Source organism: Anomaloglossus baeobatrachus, chromosome 1 (genome assembly GCF_048569485.1).
Source record: "Anomaloglossus baeobatrachus isolate aAnoBae1 chromosome 1, aAnoBae1.hap1, whole genome shotgun sequence".
Taxonomy (NCBI): domain Eukaryota; kingdom Metazoa; phylum Chordata; class Amphibia; order Anura; family Aromobatidae; genus Anomaloglossus; species Anomaloglossus baeobatrachus.
This window is the reverse complement of record NC_134353.1, coordinates 749,620,091-749,637,115: the sequence shown is the minus strand read 5'-3', so window position 1 is coordinate 749,637,115 and position 17,025 is coordinate 749,620,091. Positions and strand designations below refer to the sequence as shown.

The 17,025-nt window shown below is 46.2% G+C and overlaps 1 protein-coding gene across 1 annotated transcript in view; it reads right to left on the bottom strand.

The window, feature by feature from the left end:
- Positions 1-17,025, bottom strand: part of TCTN1 (tectonic family member 1) — a 141,819-nt gene that overhangs the window by 113,197 nt on the left and 11,597 nt on the right. Inside the window, exon 4 of the mRNA XM_075323664.1 lies at positions 16,557-16,711. Coding sequence (XP_075179779.1) covers positions 16,557-16,711 — 155 coding nt within the window. The remainder of the gene's footprint in view (positions 1-16,556; positions 16,712-17,025) is intronic.

The following is a 17,025-nucleotide window of genomic DNA, read 5'->3' as shown; positions in this document are numbered from 1 at the left end:
GAAACTCTCCTAAGAGACGAGACCGTTACTAGAAGGCCACTTCCCGTGAAAAGCGGGAAGGGAGACATCCTTCAAAGGCTCGAAAGGCGGCATCTGGAGAGCAATTAGAACCTTGTTCAGATCTCAGGGCTCTAACGGCCGCTTGTACGGAGTGCTGAGAAGACAAACTCCCCGTAGGAACGTGCGTACCTGAGGAAGTCGTCGTTTCTGAAAAAATACAGATAGCGCTGAGACTTGTCCCTAAAGGGAACTGAGCGACAACCCATTTTCCTACCTAGATTGCAGGAAGGAAGGAAACATAGACGATGCAACCGGCCAGGGAGAAACACCCTGCGCCGAGCACCGAGATAAGAACATCTTCCACGTCCTGTGGTCAATCTTGGCGGACGTTGGTATGCTAGCCTGTCTCATGGTGGCAACCACGTCCTGAGGTAATCCTGACGACACTAGGTTCCAGGACTCAATGCCACACCATCCGGTTGAGGGCCGTAGAATTCAAATGGAAGAATGGCCCTTGAGACAGCCAGTCTGATTGGTCTGGTAGTGCCCCCGGTTAGCCTACCGTGAGGCACCACAGAACCGAGTACCACAACATCCTCGGCCAATTTGTAGCGACGAGGATGGCGCGGCCGCAGTCGGTCTTGATCCAGCGCAGTACTCTGGACAACAATGCCAGAGGTGGCACCTAAGGTAGCTGGAACTGCGACCAATGCTGAACTAAGGCGTTTGCCGCCAGAGCTCGATGATTGTGAAACCGTGCCATGAAGCTGGCACATTGTTGTTGTGCCGTGACGCCATTAGATCGACGTCCGGCCTCTGTCAGCGGCGCCAGATCTCCTGAAACCCGTCCGGGTGAGGAGACCATACTCTTTCGGCCACACCTCAGCGACTTAGGAAGTCAGCTTCCTAGTTTCCACACTTGGGATGTGAATTGTGGATATGGTGGATGCCGTGTCTTCCACCCACATGAGAACCTGCCGGACTTCCTGGAAGGCTTGCCGGTTGCGCGTTCTTCCTTGGTGGTTGATGTATGCCACCGCTGTGGAGCTGTCCGACTGAAGTCGGATATGCTTGCTTTCTAGCCGCTGTTGGAAGGTTTGTAGGGCAAGATACACTGCTCTGTGTTCAAGAACATTGATCTGAAGGGTGGACTCTTGCTGAGTCCACGTACCCTGAGCGCTGTAGTGGAGAAAAAACTGCTCCCCACCCTGATAGACTCGCGTCTGTCGTAACTATCGCCCAGGATGGGGATAGGAAGGACCTTCTTTTTGACCAAGAGGTGGGAAGAAGCCACCACCGTAGAGATTCCTTGGCCGCCTGAGAAAGAACGACGACTCTGTTGAGGGACGTCGACTCCTCGTCCCATTGGCGGAGAATGTCCCATTGTAGTGGACGCAGTAAAACTGCGCGAAAGGAACTGCCTCCATTGCTACCATCTTACGTAGGAAGTGCATGAGGCGTCTCAATGTGTGCGACTGGTTCTTAAAGAAGAGCTTGCAGCCCGTAGTGAATGCTGTTTGTCTAGCGGAAGCTTCACTATCGCTGAGAGAGTAAGAAACTCTATGCCTAGATATGTTATCGATAGGGTCGGGGTCGGATCTGACTTTAAAAAGTTGATGATCCACCCAAAACTCTAGAGAGTCTCCAGCGCAACGTTCGGGCAGTGTTGGCATGCCGGGACCACAGAGTGACCCTGAGAGTGCAGGACTGTGACTACTGCTGCCCTGACCTTGGCGAAGACCAGTTGGACTGTCGCTAGCCGGAAGGTAGAGCTACGAACAGAAGGTGTTCGTCTCCTATAACGAAGCGTAGAAACGCTAGTGCTCTGGATCAATCGGCACGTGTGGATAAGCATCCTTGATGCCTAATGATGCTAGGAAATATCCTTGGGACCTTGAGGCGATGACATGGCGGAGGGATTCCATCCGGAACCGCCTGGTGTCCACGAGCTTGCTGAGCATTTTTAGATCCAGAACGGGACGGAACGGCCCGTTGTTATAGGTACCGCAAAGAATTTGGGGTAAAAACCGTGACCTTGTTCCTGAAGAGGAACGGGGGTCATCACTCTTTCTGCCTATAGAGTGCACCCTGTTTGCAGAAGAGCAGCGGCCCGGCCGGGAGGTGGAGAAATTCTGAAGAATCGAGTTGGAGGACGAGAAGTGAGCTCTATCCTGTACCCGTGAGACAGAATGTCTCACACTCAATGGTCATTGACCTATGGCAGCTAAATATCGCCAAGGCGGGAGAGCCTGCTACCGACCGAGGCCGCAAGTCATGAGGAAGCCGCCTTGGAAGCGGGTTTTCAGACTGTCGCTTTTTTGGGCGTGACTGAGCCCGCTAAGAATCTTAGCTCCTCTGATCCTTTTGAGTCCACATTGGACGAGGAAAAATGGGACCTGCCCGAGCCTCGAAAGGCCGAAAACCCCGACTGCCTCTTGCTCTGTTGGGGTTTGTTGTGTCCGGGCTGAGGAAAGGATGAATCCTTACCCCTGGACTGTTTAATGGTTAAATCCAACGCTCACCAAACAGTCGGTCAGCAGAAAAAGGCAACTGGTTAGGCAACCTTTTTTGGAAGCAGAATCTGCCTTCCATTCACTTAACGAGCAGACCAGGCTCTGCTTAAAAACACGGAGTAGCGGAGGCTACCGCCGCACGGTTCGCAGAGTCCAGGACAACCTGAATCGCGTAAGAAACAAATGCAGACATTTGAGAGGTTAAGGATGCCACCTGCGGCACAGATGTACGTGTAACCGTGTCAATCTGTGTAAGACAAGCTGAAATAGCTTGGAGTGCCCCAAGGGAGAGAATGCCGGAGCCAACGGTGCGCCGATAGCCTCATAGATGGCTTTCGACCAGAGATCCATCTGTCTGTCAGTGGCATCTTTGAGTTTGCAGTTCCATCTCCCACTGCAACTATGGATCTAGCTACAAGCCTGGAGATTGGAGGATGCCGCTCGGGACACTGGGTCCAGTCCTTGACCAAGTCAGGGGACAGGGATAACGTGTATCCTAAGTCGTTTGGAGAAGCGCATATCTGGATAAGCGTGGTGTTCCTGGACTGCCTCTCTGAAGGCAGAGTGGTCCAGAAAAATACGTGAAGCTGACTCCTCCACTGGAGGAGCTGTGAGAAATAACCCACATTCTATAGATGGACGCTATAAGATTATTTACTATGGCGTCACGATCAGGTGTATCCAGATTGAGAGCGGTCTCAGGATCAGAATCCTGAGCCGCTACTTCCGCCTCATTACACAGCGAGTCCTTCTGCTAGGACCCTGATGAAACCGAGGCCGCTCATAGTGAGCCCGCTTAGGCTGTCTGGGACTGACGTCCGTGCAGAGCCGAGACTCTGGGATGCGTGTGACATTCCCGGAGCTGTTAGTTATTCACACTGAGGGGGGCCATGGATCAATGATTCAACAGTGCCCATATTGTGAGAGACATGTCCGGACTGCTAGGCTTCTAGTATCATAGCCATAGTCTCAGAAAAACTGTCAGTAAATACTGCAGACACCGTCCTCATCCCCTGGCCATTAGTGCATACAATGGGAGTCTATGTAACCTGCCGGCCGTATAGCCGTACATGCTGTACCAGCTGTATAGAAAAACATGTGGTTCTGCACCTTTGTTTTACACAGAGAATATGCTGATAACTCCTCCGCATAATCCAGGAGGGTATATACAACGTGCGACCAAACAGTGCAATGTATATAGTACAAGCATATCTATAAGTGCACTTCTGCACTAGTGGGGTCAGCACCACAGGTGCTGCTTAACGCCTGTTGCAGCGATTGTGTGACTATCAGAATGCCAGGGTCTTCCACACTTGTCTCTGTATCGTACAGAAACTGACACTAATGGCTGCCGGCGTCCTTGTAGGGAAGGAAGCCGTGGGCGTGCCTGAGAAAGTGCGGGAATCCGGATTCACAGTGCACACAGTGAGAGGGGTGGAGTATGCAAAACATACTCCAGCTCTCAGCGCTGCTGTGCTATGCAGCGTCACGCCCCTACCCTGACTGTCAGGGCTGTGGGCGGTAACGAAGGGAGACTAGGCCCAGAAGCCGGGGACTCGAGTTAACAGCGCGGCCGCCGTAAAAGCGCGGGCCGCGCTGAAGTCCCCGGCGCACCACAAGTGCCAGCCGCGCCGCAGTCCCAGCGGCCGGCGCGACCGATTCCTAGAAGTGGCCAGCGTCCCGCCCCTCTCCTGACTGGCAGGTCTGGGGGCGGGAACGAACGGAAGCAGGCCGCAAAAGCCGGGGACTCTAGTTATCAGCGCGGCCGCCGTAAAAGCGCAGGCCGCACTGAAGTCCCCGGCGCACTACAAGTGCCAGCCGCGCCGCAGTCCCAGCGGCCGGCGCGACCAATTCCCATAAGTGAGCCTGCTTCAGCGAAGCTGAATGAGGCCATGGCACAGGCGCCGCAGCGCTGATGTCCCCCGGCGCACTACAACACCCAGCATGCTGCGGTGTGAGCGCCAAATGCACGGGGACACAGAGTACCTTGAGGAAGCAGGGCCATGTCCCTGATGTACTCCGCTCCATCCAGCATCTTCTCCAGGGGCTGTAGATGGAGCACGGTCTCAGTGCCTGGAGACCGGTAAATCCCACTTCACCCAGAGCCCTGTAAAAAGGGATGGGGAAGGAATCAGCATGTGGGCTCCTGCCGCCGTACCCGCAATGGGTACCTCAACCTTACAAACACCTCCGACATACAGTGGGGTGAGAAGGGAGCATGCTGGGAGCCCTTAGTATGGGCCCTCTTTTCTTCCATCCGACATAGTCAGCAGCTGCTGCTGACTAAAAAGTGGAGCTATGCGTGGATGTGTTGCCTCCTTCGCACAAAGCACAAAACAGGTGAGCCAGTGATCCCACTGGGGGTGTATAGCCAGAAGGGGAGGGGCCTTACACTTTTAAGTGTAATACTTTGTGTGGCCTCCAGAGGCAATAGCTATACACCCAATTGTCTGGGTCTCCCAATGGAGCGACAAAGAAAGAAGCTCTAGCAGGTTGTGAGGGTAGACTTTTGTGAATGCTACAAATGAGTGGATTTGACACTGACTGATATTGTCTCCCTGCCATCGGGTCTCTTTAATAAACCTTAGGCTATTTGCTCAATAAAGAATTAATTCTTCCAGTAGAGAAAATAAGCAGCATGGATTATTCATTATACAGAGGAATATATCCAAGATTAAAGGGGTGGTTCATTTACTGCGGGAAAAATGTAAAAGATAATCAGGATTTTGGCCGAGCTCATTTTGTGCCTATCAAAAAGTTACAAAATATCCCCTCACCCTCTGTCCCATCCCATTCAAGTTCCTTTACTCTGTAAATTTCTAATCTAACTTACACAACCAAGCTGTATGTCACCACAGCTAAGGAGCCACTTCCACAATACAATATTATTACAGAGGAAGCTACGACAGATGATCCTTTTTGTATCTATATAAGACAGTAACATAAATGAATGAATGAATCAACTAGGTCACACTGGCCTGTGTAATTCATCTACATCTCCTTTGTCACTGTTTGTTGAACTGAATTCGTGATATGGCTGCTGACAATATTACATACATTCCACTGTCTTTCCAAAATGCTTCAGCTGCGTCCAAAATGCTGTGATGTACAGTACAAGCACAGTAGATGGGATTTCTAGAAATCTGTGCTTGTTTTTCCTGCAGCAAACACTGACCTGCGGTACGGCTTTCCGAACCGCAGCATGTCAATTGTTTGCTGCGGAGACGCAAGTGTCCTCTGTTGGGAGACCAGTGCGATAGACCGCAGCGGACTGAACCCTGATCATGGGCAGCTGCGGTATCCTGCGGAGGATTCTCGCGGCCCTGCAGATCAGGACCCGCTGAGCTAACCCTATATAGCTTCAGCAAAGAGAAAGTTTAAGAAAAAAAAACAACTTACAAAATACAGGCAATCTTCATGCCTGCGTATGTGCAGGATTTATACAGAAAGAGGAACTCAGTCTGTGGTATCCGAGTCACAAGAAAAACAAAAAAAAAATCTGCAAATGTTAAAATAGATGTAACAGATACACAATAAAAAGTGAAGCACGATGTCCAGACTCACTGCCATTTATACCGATACGGCCATAAAACCTGCTCGCTCTTCTCTCCACGGACAGAGTACAGGTTCTGTAAGTGTCAGTACTCCGCTGGTGTGCAGAAATCTCCGATACGGCTCTCAGAAAGTAGCTAACTTTCTCCCTTATCGCCTCCACCTTCAAGACCAGTCCAAATTTTACCATTCTCACCAGTGTCACTTTATGACATTATAACTCTTGAATGCCTCAATGGATCCCAGTGATGCTGAGACTGTTTTTTTGTGACATATTGTCCTTCATGATAAATTTACCACTAAGACAATTTTTTGGCGTTTGTGAAAATATTGGAAATTTAGCAAATATTTTGAAACTGTTGCCGTTTTTTTATGCTCTTAAAACCAGAAAGTTATGTTACACACAATAGTTACTAAATAATATTCCACACACGTCTACTTTACATCAGCGCAATTTTTTTTAAACATATTTTCTTTTTATTAGAAGAGTTAAAAGTTTATCAGCAATATTTTTTTAGTTTTTCAACAAAAATTAGAAAACCATTATTTTTTAGGAACCTCATCACAGTTGAAGTGACTTTGAAAGATCTAAGTGACAGAAAATACCCAAAAGTGACACCATTCTAAAAACTACACCCCTCACACTGCTAAAAATCATATCCAAGAAGTTTATTAACTGTTTAGATGTTTTATAAAAATTAAAGTAATGTGGAAGGAAAAAAAAAAAACTTTTTTCCACAAAAAAAATTTACTTTAGCTGCAAATTTTTCATTTTCACAAAGATAACAGAATACACCATACAATTTGTTGTGTAACTTCTCCTGAGTACACAGATACCCCATATGTAGTGGTATCCTGGCATGGTCTAACAGGCTTGCTGTAGATGGCTGACCCGGAGGTCATCGTGACGACCTCTGGTTGCCATTGTAACAATCAGGTCCCCCATGATTGCACTCCTTCTCCTAGCTCCCTAAAGGCTGTGATCACTATTGACCGCAGCCTTTAGGGGGTTAAACAGTCAGAGCGCAACAATTTTTTTTTTTTTTTTTAAATCAGATACTTTTTTATTAAAACAGAATACATGCAACAGTATAACAAATCGGCATCCAAATTAAGTTTATCATATCTATTACCCCTTTCCCTCCCCCTCCCCCCCCCCCACCCCGGCAGCAACACTCCTCCCCAATACTACATCCCATTTAGTACACACTAAAGGGGGCTTTACACACTACGACATCGCTAATGCGAACTCGTTGGGGTCACGGAATTGGTGATGCACATCCGGCCGCATTAGCGATGCCGTTGCGTGTGACACCTATGAGCGTTTTTGCATCGTTGCAAAAACGTGCAAAATCGCTCATCGGTGACATGGGGGTCCATTCTCAAAAATCGTTACTGCAGCAGTAACGAGGTTGTTCCTCGTTCCTGCGGCAGCACACATCGCTCCGTGTGACGCTGCAGAAACGAGGAAGCTCTCCTTACCTGCCTCCCGGTCGCTATGCGGAGGGAAGGAGGTGGGCGGGATGTTCGTCCCACTCATCTCCGCCCCTCCGCTTCTATTGGGCAGCGGTTCAGTGACGCAGCTGTGACGTCGTTGTGACGCTGAACGAACCGCCCCCTTAGAAAAGAGGCGGTTCGCCGGTCACAGCGACGTCGCCGGGCAGGTAAGTATGTGTGACATGTCTGGGCGATGTTGTGCGACACGGGCAGCGATTTGCCCGTGTCGCACAACAGATGGGGGTGGGTACCCACGCTAGCGATATCGGTACCGATATCGCAGAGTGTAAAGTAGCCTTTAGAATACCCTCCAACTGCAGTATAGCAACCATTCCGTTCACCTCGATGTGCAGGAGGAACTACTAGTAACACAATTAAAACAAAACACACACATCAGAGGTCTCCGACGGCTATCCCGGTTCCAAATCAGTTTACTGATCCATCACTCGTCCTAATCGCATTGCAGCTACGGAGACCATAGCTTCTCAAACATTTTAACATTCCCCCTTCTTTTATACACTCCCTGTTCCAGCTGAAGAATACATTTCACCCTTTTAATGTACTCTCCCCTTGTCGGGGGGGGTCTTTTTTAATCCAGGACCTGGCGATTAGCTTTCTCGCCGTATACAGCAGCCTAGCAATGGCAATTTTCATAGTATTTTGCACCCAAAGCTCCTCAACATATCCCAATAGGCATATCAATGGTTCCCTGGGAAGGACACACCCATATGTTCTTCCTATCTTGTGGATAACAGTCCAAAAGGAGACCAGTCTCGGACAAGACCACATCATATGAAAAATACCTGCGTCAGATCCCTGACACCTTGAACACTCCGAATTCCTTTTCAATCCCATTTTAAACATCAGTAAGGGAGACCTATATACCCAGTTTAGGTACATACTCCAGGATACTCTCCCACACCTACTCCGTTATCGTCCCAACTTCCTCCTCCCATTTAGATTTAGTTTTAATTGGGTAGTCTAAAAGAAAGGTATGTAGTATATCTTTACACGTGCCAGAAATGATCCCTTTTGTGCATCCTCCCCACTTACACACATACTCCAGTACCAGGTCAGTCTGTATGTCCACACTTTGTTTAGCCGCTTGGGCTGCAATCGCATGTTTCAATTGACTGTAGTGAAGCCAGCCGGACGCCGGCAACTGAAACTCACTCTGTAACTGTGGGAACGATTTCAAAATTCCTCCGTCAATATCTGATGCATGTATATTACACCCTTGCGTCTCCTCTCCTCAATATTCCCCATTTTCTGAATCTCCGGGAGATTACTGTTATCCCAGATAGGTGTAAACTTAGGCTACTTTCACACATCAGTTTTTTTCCATCAGGTACAATCCGGAAAAAAACGGGTTAAACGGATCCGGTACCGCATCCGTTTTATCGCCATAGATTTGCATTGTTACCGGATTGTACCTGATGGCTTTGCGTTGCATCCGTTTTTTTCCGGATGCGGCAAAATTAATCAAAGCGGCGGCCGGAGGCAACGTGTCTTGCAACGTTTTTTTGTCCGGCAAAAAAACTGCATCGCGCCGGATCCGGCGCGATACGGCGTGTTTTACAATGAAAGCCTATGGACGCCGGATCCGACGCAATGCGGTAAAAAATGGATGCGGCTACCGGATCAGTTTTTGTAAACTGCGCATGCACCAAATTAATTAAAAAGGCTGATCCTTCAAAAAAAACGGACAAACCGGATGCAAAAACAGATGCAAACCGTATCCACCGGATCCGGTTTTGTACGCATCCGGCATAACGGATCCATTAAAAACCGGATCCGGTGGATACGGTTTTACATTTTTTTGCCGGATCCTTTGGATCAGGAAAAAAAAGGATTGTGCCTGAATGCAGAAAACTGATGTGTGAAAGTAGCCTTAGTTAACCGGGTCACCCCTCTCACCCTTTTCAGCTTCTCCCAGGTCTTATTTATAAGTGCCATTGTAGGAGATGTTCCACCCAGGATCCCCACCGCACCATCCTCTAGTCCCATTACCAATGGACTTCTACCTACTATGTATTCCAGCACTTCTTTAATGCCCCACTCTTTCTCCCGATCAGACCACCCCATGACATTGCACCGCCATATAATACAATTCCGGATTTGGGATTGCTAGACCCCCCTCATCTTTTGGCCTCTATAAAGTCTCTAATCGCACCCTGGGCTGCTTTTTACCCCACACCAGGTCTCTAAACAGCGAGTTTATCCCTTTAAATCTTTTCTTTGAAATACAAACAGGGGCATTGTGCAGTATGTATAGGAGTTTAGGCATTACTACCATCTTTAATAAATTAACCCTTCCAACAACTGACAAATGTAGTTTGTTCCAGGCATCCACATTGGCTCTCAATTTTTTAAGAAGCGGCCATAAGTTTACCTGTATGTATTCTCTACTGGCAGAGATATCTGGATAACTAGATATTTAAATTCGTCCAAACTCTTCAATTTGTTAGCCCCAGTATCATCATTTGTCCAGGTTACTTCCCCATCCACTTTAAAGAGGCTCGATTTAGACCAATTAATGGTCAGTCCCGAAACGTCTCCAAATTTCTCTATTATCTGCATGGCATGATCCAATGAGGCTGACGGATCCCCCAAGAAAAGTAAGAAGTCATCAGCATAAAGAGCTATTTTCTCCTCTAAATGCCCATATCTAAATCCATGGATCTCCTTCGATTTCCTAATGGCCGCAGCCAGAGTTTCTATTGCAATAGCAAATAGGAGCGGCGATAGTGGGCAGCCCTGCCTCGTTCCCCGGTGCAACTCAAACTCTGAGGAGGTCATACCGTTAACTCTAACTTTAGCAATAGGCCTATTATACAACAGCTGCACCCACTTTACAAACCGTGGGCCAAAACCCATATGCTGCAACACTTTCCATAGATACCCCCACTCAACACTATCGAACGCTTTCTGGGCATCTAGCGAAGTGATCACCCTCCGGCCAGGGTTGTCAGGCGGCAACTGTAGATTAAGGTATAATCTCCTGATATTAGCAGCTGTCGACCTATTAGCCATGAACCCTGATTGATCCATATGTATTAGGTTAGATATAACTCCAGTCAGCCGGTTTGACAACACCTTAGCAAGAAGCTTCACGTCCGCTGTTAATAACGAGATTGGTCTATATGAGTCTGGAAGCCTCGGATTTTTATCCTCCTTAGGAATTACTACTATTATTGCTTCTCTCATAGATTCAGGCAATACACCTTCCCCCTCCGCCACCTCAAAGACTTTCAATAGTTTGGGTAATAGGATTTCTTCTAACTGTTTATAAATTTCAACTGGTAGCCCGTCTGCTCCCGGTGCCTTGTCATTGCTCATGCCATGCAGAGTGTCCTCCAGTTCATCAATAGTAATAGGTGACTACAATTTATCTCTATCCGCCACAGACAACACAGGAAGCTCACCTCATTCAAGAAATGAGTCCACCTCTTCCACCCTCATCTCTCCGCTGGAAGAATATAGCGTGCGATAGAAATCTTTAAAGACCCCAAGGATCTCCTCAACCTCAGTGACCTGTGTCCCCTCCACCGTGTCCATACCATGCACAAATGAGCTACTCCTTTGAGCTGCAGCTATGACCGATAATAGATGACCAACTTTTTCTCCCTCTTCATAAAAATGCAATTTTTGGAATGCCTTCCTCCTTACCGCCTTCTCCAAAAGCATCTTATTAACCTGTTCATGCGCCTGCCTAAGATTTTGCTTCGCGTCCGTAGTATTACTCCGAATTGCTTCCAGCTTCGCCTTATCTAAGGCCTCCAGGCTATTTTTCTCATCCTGCCTCATCTGTGTTTTACGTTTACAGATATCCCTGAACAGGAGCCCCCTGAGGTATGCCTTCATCGCATCCCATACCACCAGGGGATCAGTGCTACCTTCGTTGTGGATAAAGAATTCCCCGAGATCCCGTTCTATATTCCCCATATTAATATGACGAATCCATGCTGAAGCTTCCCAGAGCTCAACTATAATGTACTCAGAGCTCCTGGCGGCGATCGTGTTGGCACACCTATCTGACCATGACGTATAGATTGTGCATTATGTGAAATGTCGTGAAAGGGTTAAAAGTAGTGATGGGCGAACCCATTCCAGTATAGATAAAATTCACTAAAAAAAGGTAGCAGACAAGTAGAAGAGGGAGCATAAAAGTTTAAAAACTGCATTTACGAGGACCCATTATCAGGTCAAAAGTGGCAAGTTCTTGGTCTTATTTTATTCCTGCTGATCGCCTGATTATATTTTTCTTTTTTAATCCACCATATTGTTCCACAGATATAGACTTATATTTTAATACTAATTGGTATGGCCTTTACAAGTGGGCTTTGCTCCCATTCTCTGGAGACGTGTCATTAGGCTGCTTTACATTATTGCCTTGTGATCAACAACTGGCAGCTCTTAAAAGGGCTTCAATGGACGAGCTTTAAACTTACAGTTATGTTTAGTAAATTCAGGAGGAACCATCATCTTCACCTTTTAACCCCTATAGAGGAATCTAACTTATAATTGGCCTCCTGGATTATGTCCACAGATGTGCTGCTGGCCGGTGGCGTAGGCTGGCAGAGAATGGTCAGAACCAGGAAGTTCAAAAAAAGGACAAAAAAAGAGGCAAGTCAAGTAGTCAAAAACACATGCTGAGGTCAAGGTTTGGTGTAAACAGGCTATGTAAGAGCTTTAAATCAGGAGTCAACCAGATTATCTGTAAACTACAACTAGTAATTGGAAGAAAGGAGCAAAGACTTTAAATAGTGTGAACCCCACCTAAAGCTCGCAGAAGGGAGTTAATGACCATGCTCAGGAATTAACCCTCAAGTTTCCTGCCTGGATGCCTCCAAAAGACCAAGGATATCAAACAGTGCTACTGCACGGTCACTGCAAAAAAAGTAACAACAGAAGCAGAGGGAAGAAGCATAGACATGGATGTAACAGCAGTCTGCTGTATCTTTATTTTACTATATGTCAGGGTAAGATTTTTAGGAGAGATATGTGGTTCTCTGTGTTCCGTGAATAACCGGATGAACGAGTCCAAACAACATCATGGGATAAATAAACAACAAAGAGCCAGCACCAATGTGCACTAAGGCATCAAATATTCCAAACTGCATTATAAAAAAAATTTTTTGAGATTTTTGGCAAAAAATTGCAATTTCTTGAGCTGCTTCGCCACGTCACGGCAAATCTCATTTGAAGCAGTCCTACACTAAAATATTTTTATAAAATGTGCCATGCGGCCTCACACATGAATAACAGAACTGCTCTCAGCAGCACTCACCTGGTCTATTGCAGTCCCGTACCCATGACTGAGTCATGGCTGTGGGCGGGACAGGTCCAAGCAAATGCTGCATGAAGTATATATATAGCCTGTGGACAAAGCCTGATGACCCAATGTGAACAGTCACCAAACGCCAAAATCTATACAGATGGAATACATCCCAAATTGGGGTGCGTAGCAAGGTGGAGGTCAACCACCGACCAATTCAACAAAGAAACAACAAAGAGCCAGCACCAATGTGCACTAAGGCATCAAATATTCCAAACTGCATTATAAAAAAAATTTTTTGAGATTTTTGGCAAAAAATTGCAATTTCTTGAGCTGCTTCGCCACGTCACGGCAAATCTCATTTGAAGCAGTCCTACACTAAAATATTTTTATAAAATGTGCCATGCGGCCTCACACATGAATAACAGAACTGCTCTCAGCAGCACTCACCTGGTCTATTGCAGTCCCGTACCCATGACTGAGTCATGGCTGTGGGCGGGACAGGTCCAAGCAAATGCTGCATGAAGTATATATATAGCCTGTGGACAAAGCCTGATGACCCAATGTGAACAGTCACCAAACGCCAAAATCTATACAGATGGAATACATCCCAAATTGGGGTGCGTAGCAAGGTGGAGGTCAACCACCGACCAATTCAACAAAGAAACAACAAAGAGCCAGCACCAATGTGCACTAAGGCATCAAATATTCCAAACTGCATTATAAAAAAAATTTTTTGAGATTTTTGGCAAAAAATTGCAATTTCTTGAGCTGCTTCGCCACGTCACGGCAAATCTCATTTGAAGCAGTCCTACACTAAAATATTTTTATAAAATGTGCCATGCGGCCTCACACATGAATAACAGAACTGCTCTCAGCAGCACTCACCTGGTCTATTGCAGTCCCGTACCCATGACTGAGTCATGGCTGTGGGCGGGACAGGTCCAAGCAAATGCTGCATGAAGTATATATATAGCCTGTGGACAAAGCCTGATGACCCAATGTGAACAGTCACCAAACGCCAAAATCTATACAGATGGAATACATCCCAAATTGGGGTGCGTAGCAAGGTGGAGGTCAACCACCGACCAATTCAACAAAGAAACAACAAAGAGCCAGCACCAATGTGCACTAAGGCATCAAATATTCCAAACTGCATTATAAAAAAAATTTTTTTGAGATTTTTGGCAAAAAATTGCAATTTCTTGAGCTGCTTCGCCACGTCACGGCAAATCTCATTTGAAGCAGTCCTACACTAAAATATTTTTATAAAATGTGCCATGCGGCCTCACACATGAATAACAGAACTGCTCTCAGCAGCACTCACCTGGTCTATTGCAGTCCCGTACCCATGACTGAGTCATGGCTGTGGGCGGGACAGGTCCAAGCAAATGCTGCATGAAGTATATATATAGCCTGTGGACAAAGCCTGATGACCCAATGTGAACAGTCACCAAACGCCAAAATCTATACAGATGGAATACATCCCAAATTGGGGTGCGTAGCAAGGTGGAGGTCAACCACCGACCAATTCAACAAAGAAACAACAAAGAGCCAGCACCAATGTGCACTAAGGCATCAAATATTCCAAACTGCATTATAAAAAAAATTTTTTGAGATTTTTGGCAAAAAATTGCAATTTCTTGAGCTGCTTCGCCACGTCACGGCAAATCTCATTTGAAGCAGTCCTACACTAAAATATTTTTATAAAATGTGCCATGCGGCCTCACACATGAATAACAGAACTGCTCTCAGCAGCACTCACCTGGTCTATTGCAGTCCCGTACCCATGACTGAGTCATGGCTGTGGGCGGGACAGGTCCAAGCAAATGCTGCATGAAGTATATATATAGCCTGTGGACAAAGCCTGATGACCCAATGTGAACAGTCACCAAACGCCAAAATCTATACAGATGGAATACATCCCAAATTGGGGTGCGTAGCAAGGTGGAGGTCAACCACCGACCAATTCAACAAAGAAACAACAAAGAAATGCTTCATGCAGCATTTGCTTGGACCTGTCCCGCCCACAGCCATGACTCAGTCATGGGTACGGGACTGCAATAGACCAGGTGAGTGCTGCTGAGAGCAGTTCTGCTATTTATATGTGAGGCCGCATGGCACATTTTATAAAAATATTTTAGTGTAGGACTGCTTCAAATGAGATTTGCCGTGACGTGGCGAAGCAGCTCAAGAAATTGCAATTTTTTGCCAAAAATCTCAAAAAAAAATTTTATAATGCAGTTTGGAATATTTGATGCCTTAGTGCACATTGGTGCTGGCTCTTTGTTGTTTCTTTGTTGAATTGGTCGGTGGTTGACCTCCACCTTGCTATGCACCCCAATTTGGGATGTATTCCATCTGTATAGATTTTGGCGTTTGGTGACTGTTCACATTGGGTCATCAGGCTTTGTCCACAGGCTATATATATATATACTTCATGCAGCATTTGCTTGGACCTGTCCCGCCCACAGCCATGACTCAGTCATGGGTACGGGACTGCAATAGACCAGGTGAGTGCTGCTGAGAGCAGTTCTGCTATTTATATGTGAGGCCGCATGGCACATTTTATAAAAATATTTTAGTGTAGGACTGCTTCAAATGAGATTTGCCGTGACGTGGCGAAGCAGCTCAAGAAATTGCAATTTTTTGCCAAAAATCTCAAAAAAAATTTTATAATGCAGTTTGGAATATTTGATGCCTTAGTGCACATTGGTGCTGGCTCTTTGTTGTTTCTTTGTTGAATTGGTCGGTGGTTGACCTCCACCTTGCTATGCACCCCAATTTGGGATGTATTCCATCTGTATAGATTTTGGCGTTTGGTGACTGTTCACATTGGGTCATCAGGCTTTGTCCACAGGCTATATATATATATACTTCATGCAGCATTTGCTTGGACCTGTCCCGCCCACAGCCATGACTCAGTCATGGGTACGGGACTGCAATAGACCAGGTGAGTGCTGCTGAGAGCAGTTCTGCTATTTATATGTGAGGCCGCATGGCACATTTTATAAAAATATTTTAGTGTAGGACTGCTTCAAATGAGATTTGCCGTGACGTGGCGAAGCAGCTCAAGAAATTGCAATTTTTTGCCAAAAATCTCAAAAAAAAAAAAAAATTTTATAATGCAGTTTGGAATATTTGATGCCTTAGTGCACATTGGTGCTGGCTCTTTGTTGTTTCATCATGGGATAAATGTATGGTTTATTTCCACAAGTTTCAAGGCACTCCAGCCTCTTCGTCAGGATTAAACCGTGGTGTCACACTATGCTTTTATCCTGATGAAGAGACTGTAGTGCTTTGAAAGGCATAGAAATAAGCCATACATTTACCCCAAAATGTTGTTTGGACTCATTCATCCAGTTATTCATGGCAGCGCAGATGAACCACACCTGTCCTATCATCTCTATCTCAGTGGCCATAATCGTAGATCTGCAGCAGCCTGTATCTTGCACATCAGTGATTGTGTCACACAAACACCCTCAGTAAGGAGACACCCTCATACGTTTTACCCCATTTCTACCAGTTAAAGCTCTATGGTGCCGTTTGTCTGACCAAGTTCTCTCCAGGCCGTGATTTTTGGCACTTCCTAATATACAAGTATTACAGGTTCTCCTCCTTTGTAAAGTCCTGCACTTACAAGCAAATGGGGCTTCACCTGTAATACGTATATAATACTTATATACCCCTTTAGAGGAGTCCAAAGCAATATTTACCTCATACTTCGATGCCTTGCGGGCTTCAGCTGAACCAAGGGTACTTTGCACATCAGTTTCAATGTTAAAGTCTAGTCCACCAAATTCCTTGAGAAGACTGTCAAAGTTTGCCTCTGTTGGATCATCTGGCGTTATAAACGACAATGCTGGCTGGTCTGTAACAATTATTATTATATATAGAAATCATTGAAAGATTAAGTTGTTATTAGAAAGATTTCTTAAGCAACAAACGATTTAGGTTCATAGTTATGTGAATTGGAAATTAAAGGATTATTCAAAATAGGTGATACACCGTATTTCTCAGATTATAAGATGCACTTTTCCTCCAAAAATTTGGGAGGAAAATGAGGAGTGCATCTTATAACCTAAATATAGCTTATCGGGAGGTGGTGGAGCGGGCTAGCACGAGGCAGGGGCAATGCTGCGGGCGCCGTGCTGGCGGCCGCTCTGCTGGCGGCTGCTGTACTGG